Here is an 18,269-nt window from a genome sequence, read left to right as displayed (position 1 = left end):
TACTAAAAATACAAAAATTAGCTGGGAGTGGTGGTGTGCATCTGTAGTCCCAGCTACTCAGGAGGCTGAGGCAGGAGAATCACTTGAACCCAGGAGGCGGAGGTTGCAGTGAGCTGGGATCATGCCACTGCACTCCAGCCTGGAGACAGAGCAAGACTCTGTCTCAAAAAAAAAAAAAATCCCAATGCTTTTTTCCCTTTTATAAAAAACAAAGTAAAATAAGAGCCACTCTCTTACACAACCTGGGGAAACTTGGAAACATCTCAAATCAGCTAAATCCTCAGGTAACAAAAGCATGAGACACTGCAGCAGTTTCACATTTTAACTTTGTATATCTCTGAACTATCTGACTTCATTAAAATGAACTGTTTCTATATTCGAGAAGAACATTATAAATACAATTTAAGAATGTAAAGACAGGCTGGAAGCAGTGGCTCACACCTGTAATCCCAGCACTTTGGGAGGCCAAGGCAGGCGGATCACGAGGTTGGGAGATCAACACCATCCTGGCTAACACGGTGAAATCTCGTCTCCACTAAAAATACAAAAAATTAGCTGGGCATGGTGGCAGGCACCTGTAGTCCCAGCTACTCAGGAGGCTGAGGCAGGAGAATGGCGTAAACCAGAGAGGTGGAGTTTGCAGTGAGCTGAGATCACACCACTGCACTCCAGACTCCGCCTTAAAAAAAAAAAAAAAATGTAAAGACCTCCTATTATAATTCCCTGAGAGGGACCAATATTAATGCTATATCAGGGTGATCAATCATTCTGGTTTGTCTAGGACTATTGGGTCCCCCAGAATGGAGGACTCTTGGTGCTAAATCTGGAGAAGTCTAGGCAGACTGGGATGGCTGGTCATCATAATGGCCTGAATCTAATCATGGGGAAACATCAGACACATCCAAACCGAGGGACCGTTCACAACACAACTGACCTGTAGTCTTCCAAAATGTGCAAGTTATGAAAGACAAAGGAAGACTGAGGAACTGTCCAAGATTAATGGAAACTAGAGATGTGACAACTAAATACAGTGTGAGACCCTGAAAAGAACCCTGAAAGGGTGGAGGATGGGGTATAATGGTCAACTGATAAAATTTGAATATGGACTGTGTATTAAGGAAGAGTAATCTATCAATATTAAATGCCCTGCCTCAGACAAATATCCTGTGTAAAAGTCTGTTCTCAGGAAACATATACTCAAGTATTTACAGATAAAGAGGCATTATGTATATAAATTATCCAAACTGTTCAGAAAGAAAAAAAAAAAAGAGAATGCAAATTACCTACCAAAACTGGTTAAACTCACATTATAAAGTCATAATAAAGCAATGAACCAAAATGTAGCCCATTTAGTGAAAATGATGCCTCAGACCACAGGGCTTCAGTCCTTTCAGTTTTGAAAAGGTGGCTTCAGTCTTTATCATTAGTTTTAGCTGATAGCACCAGAGGTCTAATCTATAAAAGGTAAATTAAATATCATAGAGTAGTGCTTAACTCTGAGGGGGCAAAGGACTACAGAGTTTTGACTATAGCAACAATATTTTATTTCTTAGAAAAGTAAGTGAAGCAAGTATGACAAAATGTTAAGATATGATGAGGTGGTATAATAGGTTCAAGCTTATTTGTATGTTACTTTCTGCATTTCTCTACATATGTAAAATGTTCTTTAATATTGTATTTCATTCATTGTACAGGGCACATGTTTTCACATTTTTGTATCTCTGAAATCAAGGTGCATCTTTAGAATTGATAGCATGTCAGAGTCCGTTGGTAGCGTCTTTTTCTTTCTTAACTGTATATAAAATAATGGTACATCTTACAATTGACAGCCTCTTAGATACAATGAAATATGGTAATTTCTTGTTAACAGTAAATTACTACAAACATCTTTTCTCACTCCCACCAAAAAAGAAAATTAAGAAAAAAATGAGCAAATATTTGGTAATATACTGACAGCAGCATTACTCTTTTCGAAGATCTCATGTGCCAGTAATTTTAGAGGGCCACAATACACTCCAGACTTTGCTGAGAAGTATTTCTGGATTGCGTGATAAGTCTTTCCACTGTTTGTGGGGCCTGAATGAAATATTATCTTCCGCTGCACGGCTCTAGCATCTGGGTACCTAAAACATGAGTAAGTAAACAGCTTAATCCATTAACCTCAAAATCCATCCTGGCAAAGATATCAAATGAAACAAATGCCAAATGAAATACACTCTTAATATTCACAAGATCAAGTCTTTGAAAAACTAAACAATGGGTTTCATATCCACATTAAAATAATGACTTGTTTCCAAGAATGGTATTTACTAACTAGAGGACAGAAAAACCCAAATGCAAATTAATGCCTTGGATATTTTTCCCATTGTACAAATCTCTTTTTCTCGGCGGTTACTAAAAATAAATTTAAACTGCTATCAGTTCCATACTATGTTCACATCATTCCCACAGCTCTAAACACATGACTCTAAAAGCAAACATTCCTAGGCCCCTGAATTCCAACATACACAAATATAATAATGGAGTTTTCTACTTCTGGCCATAGTGGAATAACTGGCACTAGACTTGCCCTCCCACTAAAAACAAGTACAGGCGGAGCATGGTGGCTCATGCCTGTAATCCCAGCACTTTGGGAGGCCAAGGTGGGAGGATCACCTGAGGTCAGGAGTTCAAGATGAGCACGGCCAACATGGTGAGACCCCGTATCTACTAAAAACACAAAAATTAGCCAGGTGTGGTAGCACACGTCTGTAATCCCAGCTACTCAGGAGGCTGAGGCAGCAGAATCACTTGAACCCGGGAGGTGGGCGTTGCAGTGAGCCGAGAACACACCACTGCACTCCAGCCTGGGTGACAGAGTAAGACTCTGTCTCAAATACAAAAAACAAAAAACAAAAAAACCCAAAACAACAAGTACATATATGTATGTTGTGCCTCATATGTTGCAAAGAACTAGGGTAAGTATAGCCTACTAGATGTGGGCAATATCCAGCCTAGATGATTGGAAAGATACCAATTTAAGTAAACTTGGTAAAATCCAAGTCTTTTTTTTTTTTTCCAGAAACAACTACATTTTCTCATCTATAGGTAGCCAGGGGCAACACAGTTCCATTCTAGAGGGAAACAAAAGGGAGAGTTCCACAAAACTTTGGGGGCAAGGGAGAGACTCATCTGACACTTCTTTTGGAGGTCAGGGTTTGTATATCGTAATTCAAGTTAGAATAAGTGAATTAAACTGAATTTGATGGAATGTGAGTAAACCTAGAACAGCATTGAAGCACTGACGCATTACACAACCTGAAGACTGAGAAGGACATATTATCTGAAGGATTTTTTTATTTCCCCAAGGTCTTTCACACTGGAGACAGCATAAAAGAGTGAACAAGTGTTGGGATGAGAGAAGATGACACCAATGTGTGAGTTCAGTATAACTGGGGATAAACTAGAAGTACCTGTGATTTTATACTCGTCTTATTACCTGCCAGGGCTCATCTAGTCATGGCAATGTTTGCCTTGAATGGGGGTGAAAGTCTTTCTTTGTTGAATCAAATACTACTACACTATTACACTTCCACACTATTTATTTGGGAATGGGCTGGGAGTGACAGTAGCCTAGTAGTTCAGCTACCTGATTACGGCCCGATTCTTTTAGAAGCACACTTCTGCCAAGGAGTGGTTTGTACTGCTGTGTTTGGTACATTAGTCTTTTTTCTGCTACAAGTTTTCCTTACCTGTCCTTTAGTGTAGATTTTATTCATCACAGGACAGAATAATCAAGGACAACCAAAATCCTTTTGTTAATTTCAGTACCTCAGCTATCAACATTTCTGAGCTATCATTCAATGTTCCTCTGCGTCATGGAGTGAAATTCTTGTTTTATGGGAATTGGGAGTGTGGGAATGTGATAACCTAAACAACCTTTGCTCTGAAATTCCATTTTTCCCTCTTTCCTTGAATTGTGTTGACCTACGGAGTTAAATTTCCTTTGTACTTTTTTAAAGAAAATATTAAAAATCAATGGTCTCAAAAAAAAAAGTACAAAGCAGGGCAAAATACATGCAGTAAATGTGTGGGGACACGGGACATAGGCAGTGCAGGACTGCAATTCTTGAAAGAAAAGAACACTTGGGATGAGCCGTACTGCACCCCAGTAAGGCAGAGGGAGGTGGAACCCAAGCAGAATACGACAGGCTCACTGAAGCGAGCAGCAGAGATCAAGTTCGGAGCAGCCAAAATGTGAAGAACAGAGTGTGGAAGAGAAGGGTGCACAGAAGGAGAGCCCAGAAGTCTGTGTGGGGGTTCCCTGTAGGTTACTGGCCAAGGGCTGGGCTAACCATGTACAAGGTAAGAATCGGCAGGGTCTAGGAATGAGCAGCCTACCAAGGGTTTGAGTGGAAAGTTTCAAAGATGTCTCAAGTGCTAGGTGATGTTGCAGTTCCAGTCATGGTGGAAAGAACTCATTAACACCCAGGAACTCAGCTAAAACATCAGGAAGGCCATAGCTTAGACTTAAGGACAACATCGTTAAGTCACGGCGATTCTAGATCTGCCCTAATAAAACCTAAAACCACACTCAATGTGCATTAAGGTGAGATACCAGTTAATTGCCTAACAGAGTTAATTGCCTCTTTTTATTTTAGGAAAACAACCTAATCCAGACTCCTTATAATTTATTATCTAGAATACAATAAAAAAAAAAATGACCATGAATCATCCAAGATTAGAAACTGAACATTTCAAATCCACAAAAGGAGAAACTAACCAGTTAGGTGGTATTCTTAAGTCACTGATTTTACGTAGATCATCCTTACAGTCCAACACAGGAAATATTTGTTTGGCATGTCTCAAGAAAAATGGAAATAAATCATCCACATGAGCTGGAAAATAAAACACTGTATTAACACGTGCAATCTACATAAAATTCGTAACTAAATTTAGTGAAATCTTTTTTCTTAGTAAGCTAAGGTGCGGGGGCATTGCCAGGATAAAAAGAAAAGTCCTCTCTGGGCGCAGTAGCTCACGTCAACAATCCCAGCACTTTGGAAAGCCGACCTGGAAGGATGGCTTGAGCCCAGGAGGTTGAGGCTACACACTGAGCTGAGACTGAGCCACTGCACTCCAGCCTGGGTGACAGAGCGAGACACTGTCTCAAAAAAAAAAAAGGAAAAAAAAAGAAAACAAAAGTAGAAAAGTCCTGAAGTTATGGGCTTTATCCTTTTCTGGGATCCTGTTTTGTCTTACTTTTTCCTTTTAATTTCATTTATATTTTCAGGAAAACAGGAAATTGGCTAGCAACCACCATGTTCTACTCTTTTAATACAAACAGGCAAAGATTAGCATTGGCAAAAGTTAAATTAAAAATAAAGAACCTAACATGTACATTACAGAGATGAAGGTACAAACATTTTTTAAACTTCGAAAAACACAGACAGGCAAAACATGTGTTTGTTCCTCAGCAAGAATTCTCCACATCTTAGTGGCTCTGAGAGGAGGCTGGGGCATGTCCCATTCTGTGTTGTATCCTCAGTGCTGGGCACAAGATACAGGTCTAAGAGTCAAATACATAACCAAAGCCAAACTGCCTGTGGGAATAAAATGATGATATTCTGATTTTTTTTTCTTTTATAGTAAGAACTATGTCCTGATATGAGGAAGAAGGAAGCCAGCGGCAGAAACAGACGGAATCTGTTATGCATTAATTCTAACTTGTGTAAGAGCTTTATTTCACTGGGCCCCAGTTTTCCTCCAGTCTAAGACATAGGGGTGATGTAATAACTAGCTCAGGGACCCAATATAAAAGCAAACAACCTAGAAGTCATCCTGTCAAAGCACTGAATTATTTACAGAGGATGTTACCAGACCCATTCTAAACCAAATAAGCCCTTCTAGAGAAATGAACATGAAGTATGAGAAGAAATAGAAGGTATGTTCAATAGGATTTTAAAAAGTCTCTAAACACTTGCCTGCACCGAAGCAAATATCATTCAAAACAATGTGAATGTCCACATCCAGGGAATGAGACTGCATAATATAATTTCTAAAGCTTATGAAAGCTTGGTGGAAGAGACGAGCTGTAGAAACACAAAATGAAAAGATCTAAGGCTTAGTTCTCATTTTAAGAAGCACACAGAAACACCACACCAAACTCATCAGAGTCTTTTTTTTCCTTTTTTTTTTTTTGGTAGTACAGCTGGTTTATTACGATCTGGGCTAAAACTGAAGTCCTAGCACAGCATGAAGGAAGGCTGCACCTGCAGCTCCTCTGCTGTGCAGTATGGCTCATCAGGTGAGCCTTGCCAGTCTCCCACCCAGCCAGAAGCAAAGGGCAGGGACGTGTCTCCAGACGACAACTATGTACTTATTTCCAGGTCACACAAGGGGTCGCACAATCCTGACCAAGCTGTACTGTAAGAGGTAATAAAATATCTCTATGAAGATGTTTTGGGCCTTACCATCAAGTCCATAATCAGCACCCAGTTTCTGAACTTCTTTCCTCTTGTAAAACTTGTCTAAGACCTTCTTTACTTCATCTAGAAGAGAGATGTCAAAATTTAACATGTTTCCTTATCTTAGATAAATGCTGAAAAAAAGGCAAAAGAAACTTGAAGCAGTAACACTAAAGGCAGCAGTTTAATGAGTGTTGCAAGAACTAGAAGGTTTCAGTTGATCCTTCTTTATGAATTGATATGCGATGGGAGTGTTAAGAAAAATGATCAAGTCAAACAATGCAACACCCTGTTATACCTCAGAGGAATGAGCAATGCACTCTGGGATCAGAGGCAGCCTCAAGCCTTCACCAGGCCATTTATATGTAGAGAGCTACAGCGTTATTCACTTATAACTATTCTGCACATCCAAACAGCGAGCAGCTAAAACATCCAGAAAGACAACCAATACAGCAAGGACCAGATCCTCATGCTTAAGGAAGCCAGGTTGATCTTAAGTTTGAGGATGATGATTTCAGGGACAAAAGATTACACTTGTTTTGTGCTACATGGCAAAACTAAAGTCAGTGGAAGCAGATTTCAGTGGAATTTATACAAGAACTTCCTAACAATTAGAACAGTGAAAAGTGAGAGCTTCTTGACAACTGAATTACTCAAGCAAGGGTTAGATGACTGTCAAGGGTGACAGCAGAGAAATGTCTATGCTATTGGAAGATAACATGCCACTATGAATCAATAATCTTACAGGTAAAAATATTTTAAACTAATCAAGCTGAGATTGTATTATGGTTGTATATGTTAAAATACTACAGCATTATTCAATAAACATTTTACTGACTCAGCCACACACTATGTATTTCTAGGAGGAGAAGACACAATGAGGACATAGCCTTTACCCATGAAATTCAGAAAGGCCAAGTGGCCTGTATTTTTACCTTCCGCAAATGTGCCAACCACATTTTCACACAGTCCAATACACACAACACTCATTGAAGAAATCAAGCCTGAACAAAGCTTCCCACTAACAAAACTTTGACAGAATGAGGAAATTTCAGAATCACTGGTTTAGCCACTAGATCTGCCCACAATTAACTATGAGATACACATACACACACAGAGCGCGCGCGTGTGTGTGTGTGTATTTATATTCCAGACCACAGGCAGATTTCTGGGTCTCTGTTACTTTGTGCTGAGTAGAACAACAGTTTCTTTTTTTTTTTTTTTCGAAGATGGAGTTTCACTCTTGTTGCCCAGGCTGGAGTGCAATGGCGTGATCTCAGCTCACCGCAACCTCCACCCCCTGGGCTCAAGAGATTCTCCTGCCTCAGCCTCCCAAGTAGCTGGGATTACAGGCATGCATCACCATGCACCATGCCCGAATAATTTTGTATTTTTAGTAGGGACAGGGTTTCTCCATGTTGGTCAGGCTGGTCTCAAACTCCTGACCTCAGGTGATTTACCAGCCTCAGTCTCCCAAAAAGTGCTCGGATTACAGGCTTGAATTACTGCGCCTGGCCAACAATTTCTTAGTATCAAGGGTAGAAAAATCAATGACAAATAAAAGATTGGAAAAAAGCAAGTGCAACTGCTTGGGAAAATTCTGCTGACCTATAAACTCGATACAAACTAAAGACAGATCACATTTATTTAGAATTAGTCTATTTTCTGTGACTAATACTACCATGTTATATAAGATTCATGCTGTTTTACTCAAAATGCTTCCAAAATGTGAAATTTCTCAGTATGTAAAGTAAAAGAAACCAGTTACAAAAGACCACATACTGTATGACGCTATTAATATGAAATACACACAACAGGCAAATCAACAGACAGAATGTAGATTAGTGGTTATCTGGGGCTAAAAAAAAAAGATACTGGGGACTGGGGGACTAGAGTGACTTGCTAATAGATATCAGGCTTCTTTTCAGGGTGATAAAAATGTTCTAAAATGAAATTATGGTGATGACTGCACAATCCTGCAAATATACTACCAATGAATTATACACTTTTTTTTTTTTTTTTTTTTTTTTTTGAGACGGAGTCTTGCTCTGTCGCCTGGGCTGGAGTGCAGTGGCCAGATCTCGGCTCACTGCAAGCTCCGCCTCCCGGGTTCACGCCATTCTCCTGCCTCAGCCTCCCGAGTAGCTGGGACTACAAGCGCCCGCCCCCTCGCCCAGCTAGTTTTTTGTTTTTTTTTTTTTTAGTAGAGATGGGGTTTCACCGTGTTAGCCAGGATGGTCTCGATCTCCTGACCTCGTGATCCGCCCATCTCGGCCTCCCAAAGTGCTGGGATTACAGGCTTGAGCCACCGCGCCCGGCTGAATTATACACTTTTAAAGGGTGAGCTTTCTGGTATGTAAATTAAAATTGTATCTTTCTTTTTTTATTTGAGACAGGGTCTCACTCTTGTCACCCAGGCTGGAGTGTGATGGTGCAATCTCGGCTCACTGCAACCTCTACTACTACCCAGGCTCAAGCCACCCTCCCACCTCAGCCTCCCAAGTAGCTGGAACTACAGGCGCACACCATCATGCCTGGCTAACTTCTGTATTTTTTGTAGCAATGGAGTTTCGCCATGTTTAACTCCTGGGCTCAAGCAATCCACCCTCCTGGGCCTCCCAAAATGCTGGGATTGCAGGCATGAGACACTGCGCCCAGCCTAGTCTTTTTAAAAGAACATTCTGACTACAGGTAGAGAATAGAATGGAGGGATCAAAGGCATACGAGGAGACACATAAGGGGCTATATGTGCAGTCCAGTCAAAAGATGGAAGTTGGCAATTTAGACTAAGCTGGTTGCAGTGGAGAATGAGGGAAATGAATGAATTCAATATTTATGAGGTAGAATCAACAAGACTCATCAACTGGGCTTTCTCTGATTGTTAGATTAGGGGTGAGGGATGGAAGAACAAAGACTACCAGGTTTGACCTGAGCACCTGGAGAAGCAGGCTGGAAGGAGGAGCAGGTCTACCAGGAGGAAGGTAAGTTGTCTTGACATGCTAAGGTGAGGTGTGTGTAAGAAAGACAAGTGGGGACACCTGGTAGGCAGCGAGATATATACATCCAGGGTGAAGGAGAGAGGTCCAGGGTAGGGACAAAGATCTGAAAGGAATACTGAATTAGTGAGGGAGAGAGCGAGAATGAGACACCCCATAGAGAGAACACGGAATAAAGCAGCAACGTGACGCAGGACAAAGCCTTTAAGTACCTCAACTTTTTGGGCTATGAGTAGGCAAAAGAGATTGAGAAGTGATAGCTTCTTGTCCCAATTGCTAAGCTAACTGGAAATCTGACACCTTAATCACATGACTATATCAGAGTGTAGTAATTTATCATCTTCTGTAGCCCCTCCTGCCATGCTGAAAAATCATTCTAGTAAATTCAACATCTGGACCAATCCCAGTCAAAGGAGACGAAAAATCACCTGGCACACAGACCCAATGAAGTAGCTAAGGATTCTCCACCAGAAGAAAATCTAGTGCTGACAAACTTATGTCTTTACTCCATCTTCTTACAGGAAGCAGCAAAGACATTTACATTTTCAGGTAAATTAGAATAGCTGCAGAAAATAAGAATTTATCAATATTTGAATACAATAAGGCAAATTATCTCATCCAAATTACCTTATGCCTTCAAATAATATAAAACAAATGGAAAATTGTTCTTTAATGGGTAAACTATTATTTGAGTTTCAACTCTGCAAGATGAAAAAGTTCTCATCTATTTCTCAACAATGTCAATATACTTAACACACTAGTGACCTGTGTGCTTAAAAATATTTAAGACTGGCTGGGCGCAGTAGCTCAGGTCTGTAATCTCAGTGCTTTGGGAGGCCATGGCAGGAGGATCCCTGGAACTCAGGAGTTTGAGACCAGCCTGGGCAACACAGCAAGACCCCATCTCTACAAAAAATTTAAAAATTCTCCAGGCATGATGGTGCATGCCTGTAATCCTAGCTACTTAGAAGGCTGAGCAAGAAGGATTGTTTAAGCCTGGGAGTTGGAGGTTACAGTGAGCTATGATCATACCACTACACTCCAGCTTGGGTACAGGGCAAGACCCTGTCTCTAAAAAAACAAAGTAAAGAAAAAAAACTAAAAAAAAGTTTAAAAGAGTAAATTTTATGTATTTTTACAATTTAAAAATAAAGAAATAATAGTATAATTACATTATTAAAATAATACACTCTCTGCTATGGTTTGAATGTCTTCTCCAAGACTTATACTGAAATTTAATTGCTATTTTAACAGTTGAGAGGTGGAACCTTTAAGAGGTGATTAAGACAAGAGGAGTCTGCCCTTGTGAGTGGATTAATGCCATTATCACAGAAGTCAGTTAGTTGTTGCAGGAGTGGGCTCCTGAAAAAAAAGGGTAAGTTCAGCCCGCTTTCTCTGTCTCACAGGCTCACTTGCCCTTCCACCTTCCACCATGCAATGATGCAGCCAAAGGCCCTCATCAGATCCTGGCCTCCAGAACCATGAGTTAAATATACCTCTATTGCTTATAAATCAGTCTCAGGTATTCTGTTTTAACAGCAGGAAACAAAGACAGTCTCCCAACTCCAAGTAAAGTGAAAGGCCTTGCTTAACAATGACTTGGAAGAACAAGTCAAAGAACATATATACTGTGAATTCCATCAACATATATACTGTGAGTTCCATCAAAATATACTGTGAGTTCCATCACATGTTTAGTGAAAGTACTGTACTTCTGCTCTGAAAAACATGTTGTAGTCTATATTTTAGATTTACAATAGGAGGCACCAATGTCGCTTGTTGAAGTGAGACATTTCTCCTCCTATTCCTGGAGGCAATTCCTGGATAGCATTTCCTCAACCTCCCAGTTTCATTTGGTCAGAGGAAACTCCCTTACCTCCCTAATCATCCCGAAACTCACCTTGAAAACATTCACACGCCTCTCTGTCAACGAATCCATCCAAACTTAAGTTTTGCTGAGCAAAGCCCGCTGCCACTCACTGATGCTACCCTCTTCTTTTCTCTCTGGAGCCGGGGATACCCTACCTTGTTCTACCTTGTCATGTTCTACCTTGTATTACAGTTCACTTTCCATACACGTGTCATTCCCCACGAAACCGTTACGTTTCTTAAGAGGGGATTGGGATCTGAGTCTGGTTCCTCTGGGCAACCACCACACAGCCTAACAGCGCGGTATGAGTCGGCGCCTCCTCAATGGCAAAGAATCCTAAAAGAAGTCTCCGCTGGCTTTTCATTGCCACATCCCATTCCCCTTCTGGGGGCGGGAGAGAAACAAAGAAGAATGCAAGAAAGAGCGGGCGTCCAAATAACAACTCAAAAAAATTCAAATCGTCCCAACACATGAGTGTTTAAACCATTCAGAGAGCAGGTCAGTAAAAGGGAAAAGGCCGCTTCTGGGACGAGGCGTTAAGAATTAATCAGACACAGTCCCAAGCTGTTTAAGGGGCTCACACACCAGCGAAGGAGGCAGACATTGAGAAGCACGATGACAACACTCGATGGGACCTCGGATCCCCAGGGGAAGGGGGTGCAGCTTCCTCCCAACCAGTCTCGGCCCGGCACACACCACTCCCTGCCGCCCTCAGTAGTTCCCGCACTCACTCTTGTCCAGAGGCCGGGTTAGCTCGGCCCCGACGTCGCCATCGGCACTGGGGCCCTGAGGTTTCACAGTCAGGGGCACGAACAAGGACGTGTTCGGGATTTTGGAGCCACCTGAAGCAGAGGAGGACGCGGTGGCAAGGACAGAAACTTGCCCCAGAAGGCCAGGAAAGGGCCCAAAGTGGGGGCGAAGGGCAGAGCAGATGGCTGCCCGGTGGCCAGCCTGGCGCCCTGCTGGGAGCCGAGCCCACAATAGGGCACACCGGGAGAAGGACATCGAGGCCGCAAGTTCTACAGGCGCCGGCAGCAGCCGCAGACACGGCGGCGGACAGTGACGCGCATCTCCTGCGCCTGCTGTCCAGAAAGACCCAGACCGAGCAGGTAAGCTGCCCGGGAAAACGCCTGACCGTTAAGGAAAAACCCGTGCCGTAACGGTGTTTCTTCAGGGAAGAAGCAGCTTCGCAGAGAAAACCGCTAGACAAATTCTCGTTCTGTTTCTCTGTTTTGTTGGTGATTGGGACCAGCTTTCCCTAAAGAAAGGAAAATAATCAGGCATCTTTGGGATGTCATAGATGAGCGGAGGGGGCCTGCTAGTCGTGTCGCGTGATGCAAACTAGTCCTTTGGTAAGCCAGTGTCTAGAAGCACGTGGGTGAGCAGTGAGAGAATGGATGGTGCAGCAGCAACTGCGAATGCTCAGGGTACGAGTGTGTCTTGCGGACTCAAACACTAAATAGCATCTCCCAAAAGTTTCTTGCATTGTTAACCGTCCTTTCCTGATATGGTAACGTTAGCGATAATAACTTGATATGCCCCTCAGAAACGTTGCTAAGAAATAGTGTTGCACTATTAAACCCCTTGTATTACGTAAGTACTTTTGCTTTAATGTGAGCAGTTTGTGTACATCATCCTAGCAGCTATGTCACAACCACATGGCAAAAATACGTGCTCTGTACCCCAGCCATAGTTTAGTTACATTGCATTTGTTGAATACCGTGTCCTCATGTGAGGCTGCAACATGTTAGATTCAACAAGTTTAAGCTGGGCGTGGTGGCTCACGCCTGTAATCCCAGCCCTTAGGGAGGGCGAGGCCGGTGGATCATCTGAGGTCAGGAGTTCGAGACCAGCCTGGCAAACGTGATGAAATCCCGTCTCTACTAAAAATACAAAAAGCCGGGCGTGGTGGTGCACGCCTGTAATCCCAGCTACTAGGGAGGCCGAGGCAGGAGAATCGTCTGAACCTGGGTGCTACAGGTTGCAGTGAGCCGAGATTGGACCACTGCTCTCCAGCCTGGGCAACAAAGTGAGACTCCGTCTAAAAAAAAAAAAAATTCCCAACTTTGGCATCTTCACATCTCTTTATACTTAAATCATTAAGATCTTACAACTTGAAGGAACGTGTTATGTAATGTACAATACTGTATGTCTAATAGGATTCCAGTGACAATTTGCCACCTGTCTTTGATTCACAAAATAATTTTTAAACATCAGGGATACAAGGAGACAGTCCTTTGCTTTCAAAGTTTCTGACCTGGTTTTGGTGATAGGAACAGTACATATTAAATAATGCACTTATTACTCTAATAGGCTAATGGCAGTTCAAAGAAAGGAGCAATTTTAGAGTGGTAAGGAGATTTCTGCCAGACTTTAAAGTAAAACATATAGAGAAGTGGTAAGTAAATTCTAGTCAGAGGAAACGATGTAAGCAGAGGCTTAACTAAGGAAAATGCATACTGAAAAAATGTAAATACCAGAGTTAAGGCAGGCCTAATTCTATGACTTACAAATAGTGATTATATTTTTGAGAAGAGAAATCATTCATTAGGAAGTACCTAGGATAGACTAGGATAAACACAAATGTGCAGGGAGGAAGATTACAACTTTAGCAACAGTTGTAGCTGAAGGTGGTAGATTCCTGTATCTGAAGTATGATGGAGACCATGTATATGGAATGGAAAGATTTTACAAGACTCCTTAGATAATGTAGTGAGTGACTAAATATGCTAGAAAATGTCAATAAACAATGATGTGTCATCAGATTTGGAAACTAGGAGAATGAAGGATAAACCAAACATTTAATAGGTAACTAACGCAAGCACTATGTTATTCCTTTTAATCTTTTCATATGCTTGACAACCATTTAGAGGTATTATTATCACCAGGTTAAGTAACTTTCCCCAGTAAGTGGTAGATTCAGATACTAATCTAAATCTTTTTTTTTTTCTTCTTTTTAAGACAGAATCTCACTCTGTTGCCCAGGCTGAAGTGCAGTGGCGCAATCATAGCTTACTGCAACCTCCACTTCCCAGGCTCAAGCAATTCTCATGCCTCAGCCTCCCGAGTAGCTGGGACTACAGGCCTGCACCACAATACTTTAATAAATATTAATAAATATTTTAATAAATAAAGAGAATTTTTATATTCTCTTTAGTTTCACCATGTTGGCCAGGCTGGTCTCAGAACTTCTGGCCTCAAGTGATCCACCGGCCTTGGCCTCCCAAAGTGCTGGGATTACAGGTGTGAGCCACCATGCCCAGCCAGTCTTTCTGGTTTCAAAGCAAATAGGTGGGCTTTTTGGACAGGAGCAGCATATTGGGTCAGAATCAACAATTGTACTAGTCTCTTTCTTTCTTTGAAAGGGTGATCCTGAACTCCTGGGCTCAAGCAATCCTGCGTCAGCCTCCTGAGTAGCTGAACTACAGATGCATGCCATAGCACCTGGCAGTTACTAGTCTTACAGATCTAGCCCAACCCTAGTATAGTTTTACAGAAAAAAAAAAAATTCTGAAAACTATTTTAACTGTAATTTTGTTTGCACTTCCTTGGAAGTAGAAAGGGCAATCTGAATTTTATGATAGCACATACAGGCTTTCCCTTTCAGCCATTCATTAAGTTCTACTATAAACATTGTAATGGGAAAATTCAATATAAAATTTTGCTTTTACAAAAAAAGAGATGTCATATCTAGACTGGTCATGTCATATTTATAGCAGTGAGTGTAATCGGCACCTAACACATATTAGAGCCTCTATAAATATTTTATTTTGCTTGTTGAATGGATTAATGCAACAACTGTGTAACTGATATCCTCCTATACTTTGCCATAGCACCATAATGATCTTTTGAAAACACAAATCTTGTAAGTTACTCCTGCTTAACGTCCTTTAGTGATTCTGAATAAATGTTCAGATAAAGCCCATATTCCATCGTATGGCATCCAGGTTCTGTCCTAAATTGGTTCGCCCTATATGCCTCTTCCAGCTTTATTTCTACTCCCCACACCTACCATTCTATTCATGGTAGAACTGTACACCAGTTATATCATCGTTTCTCACCTCTGTACCTGTGAACACACTGGGTGCTTCTCTTACACATCATAGGTTCCAGTAGAGGCGCTATCATAGAATGAAAACTATCCTAATTGTGTCTCTGGGTCAGTGATTCTTAAACATTAGAGTGCATCGGAATCATCAGAAAATAATCATTAAAAACAAGATTGTTGGGCCCCATCCCTGAAGTTTCTGATTCAGTAGATCTGGAGTGGGATCTGAGAGTTTACATTTCTAAAACATTTCAGGTGATGCAACTCTGCTGGTCTGAGACCACACTTTTGAGAACCAGTGCTCTGATTAAAGTTCCTGCAGGATAGGGCCAAGATAACACTTAGTCCATTTTGCGTTGCTATAGCAGAACACCACAGACTGACTAATTTGTAAATAAAATGAATTTATTTCTTACAGTTCTGGAGGCTAGGAAGTCCAGGATCAAGAGGCTGGCATCTGGTGAGGGCCCTCTTGACATAACATGGTAGAAGGCATCACATGACCAGAGAGCGAGACGTTGTGTGTCAACTCAGGTTTCTCTTTTTTTACGAAGCCACCAGTCATTTCATGGGGGACCCACACTAAGAACTTTTATCTAATCCTAACTACCTCCCAAAGGCCTCACCTCTAATCAACCTATGAATTTGAGGATTAAGTTCCCAACACAAAAAACTTAGGGGACACATTCAAACCACAGCAAGCACTAACTGGTAGTCTGTAAATATGCTAAATCCATGCATAAATATAGAAATAAATAGAAGGGGAAAGGAAGTGGGAGAAGATCACCTACGTGGTAGAAATAAAACAAGTTAATTTCTTCTTCACCTTTGCTTTTGCTATTAAGAAAACCTGGTGTAGGTTTCACAAAAGCACATCCTGTAGATCACTGTCTCATACTAGACACTGAACTATTGCTTATCCTAAGTGAACTTTTAAGATTTACTCTTGGCCAGGCATGGCGGCTCATGTCTATAATCCCAGCACTTTGGGAGGCCAAGGCAGGCGGATCACGATGTGTCCGGAGTTTGTTCCTTCCGGTGGGTTCGTGGTCTCGCTGACTTCAAGAATGAAGCTGCAGACCTTCACAGTGAGTGTTGCAGCTCTCAAAGGTGGCATGGACCCAAAGAGTGAGCAGCAGCAAGATTTATTGTGAAGAGTGAAAGAACAAAGCTTCCACAGCGTGGAAGGGGACCCAAGTGGGTCACTGCTGCTGGTTGGGGGCTGGTGGCCGACTTTTATTCCCTTATTTGTCCCCACCCATGTCCTGCTGATTGGTCTATTTTGCAGAGCACTGACTGGCCCATTTTACAAATCTCTAGCTAGCCACAGAGAGCTGATTGGTGCATTTTTACAGAGTGCTGATTGGTGCATTTTACAAACCTCTAGCTAGCTAGAGTGCTGATCGGTGTGTTTTACAATCCTATCTACAGAGTGCTGATTGGTGTATTTTACAATCCTCTTGTAAGATAGAGAAGTTCTTCAAGTCCCCACCTGACCCAGAAGTACAGCTGGCTTCACCTCTCCACGTGGTCAGGAGATCGAGACCGTTCTGGCTAACGTGGTGAAACCACATCTCTACTAAAAATACAAAAAATTAGCCAGGCCTGGTGGCATGTGCCTGTAGTCCCAGCTACTTGTGAAGCTGAGGCAGGAGAATCGTTTGAACCCGGGAGGTAGAGGTTGCAGTAAGCCGAGATTGCACCACTGCATTCCAGCCTGGGCGACAGAGCAAGACTCCATCTCAATTAAAAAAAAAAAAGAAAAGAAAGATTTACTCTTAGAATCATGAAATGTTAGAGCTGGAAGGGATGAGGCACCTGTTGGATGCATTTGTAGAACTTGCACAGATAGCACCCACATGGTCCTGCTCTTTCTTGCTTTCTCTCCGGGGCATAACAGCAGACCTGGAAAACCTTTGCTTTATTCTAATACTGAGCTGCATAACAGTTCTAATCCATAATTGTGTTATATTTTAGACCTATTTTTTTCCTAAATGAGAGCATCTTTAATTTTATAATCACTTGTTTTTGAAATCCCTTAGCTGTCTAAAAGCCTGGGCTCTCAAAAGAGCTAAAAAAATCCCCTTCCTGGGAGCAACCAGGAAAGACTGACTTATATCCTGAGACAATAAATGGCTACCACCCGTGAACAGACATTGTAACAAAATTTTATCTTCCATCTGTTTGCATAAGAGCTCATTTTATCTTTTCTAAGTCATTTGTTTTCCCATAAGTACTCTTACTCCCCACCACTTCCCCTATGTTTTGGGTTTTTTTTTCATAGATACAGGGTCTGGTTATGTTGCCCAGGCTGGTCTCAAACTCCTGGGCTCAAGCAATCTTCTGGCCCTGGCCTCTCAAAGAGTTAGGCTTCTGGCCATGTCTCTTGTCTATTTAATTTGCAGGCCCCCAAGAACTCATCCTAAGAAGGTAAAAGTTTTTCTTCCTCAGCAATATCAAAACAATGAGAAAATTCTTCGTTAAAGAAATAAAATTTTTAAGGGTTTAGATCAGTGGTTCTCAACTCTGGGTAGATTTCTCTTTTGAGACATGGTGTCTGCCACCCAGGCTAGAGTGCAGTGGCATGATCACCTCAGTGTAATTTCAAATTCCTGTGCTCAAGGTGTGTCCGGAGTTGGTTCCTTCCAGTGGGTTTGCAGTCTCGCTGACTTAAAAGAACAAAGCCGCGGATCTTTGCCATGAGTGTTACAGCTCTTAAAGGTGGCACGGGGCCAGGCGCGGTGGCTCAAGCCTATAATCCCGGCACTTTGGGAGGCCGAGACGGGCGGATCACGAGGTCGGGAGATCGAGACCATCCTGGCTAACATGGTGAAACCCCTCTCTACTAAAAAATACAAAAAACTAGCTGGGCGCGGTGGCGGGCGCCTGTAGTCCCAGCTACTCGGGAG

The 18,269-nt window shown here is 41.9% G+C and overlaps 1 protein-coding gene across 2 annotated transcripts in view; it reads right to left on the bottom strand.

Moving 5' to 3' along the window:
• Nucleotides 1–12,406, bottom strand: part of SUPV3L1 (suppressor of var1, 3-like 1 (S. cerevisiae)) — a 29,827-nt gene extending 17,421 nt beyond the window's left edge. Inside the window, exons 1-6 of one of the 2 annotated variants that reach the window (XM_011927126.1) lie at nt 12,044–12,406; nt 9,871–10,005; nt 6,453–6,530; nt 5,964–6,071; nt 4,763–4,877; nt 1,955–2,123 (exon numbers count right to left, since the gene is read on the bottom strand). In XM_011927126.1, coding sequence (XP_011782516.1) covers nt 1,955–2,123; nt 4,763–4,877; nt 5,964–6,027 — 348 coding nt within the window. In that variant the 5' untranslated portion in view covers nt 6,028–6,071; nt 6,453–6,530; nt 9,871–10,005; nt 12,044–12,406. The remainder of the gene's footprint in view (nt 1–1,954; nt 2,124–4,762; nt 4,878–5,963; nt 6,072–6,452; nt 6,531–9,870; nt 10,006–12,043) is intronic. The other variant, XM_011927120.1, reaches the window with a different exon arrangement.
• Nucleotides 12,407–18,269: the final 5,863 nt, after the last annotated feature.

Source organism: Colobus angolensis, unplaced genomic scaffold, assembly GCF_000951035.1.
Source record: "Colobus angolensis palliatus isolate OR3802 unplaced genomic scaffold, Cang.pa_1.0 Scaffold12, whole genome shotgun sequence".
NCBI lineage: Eukaryota > Metazoa > Chordata > Mammalia > Primates > Cercopithecidae > Colobus > Colobus angolensis.
The sequence above is the reverse complement of the archived record's forward strand: the minus strand, read 5'-3'. Positions and strand labels throughout refer to the sequence as shown.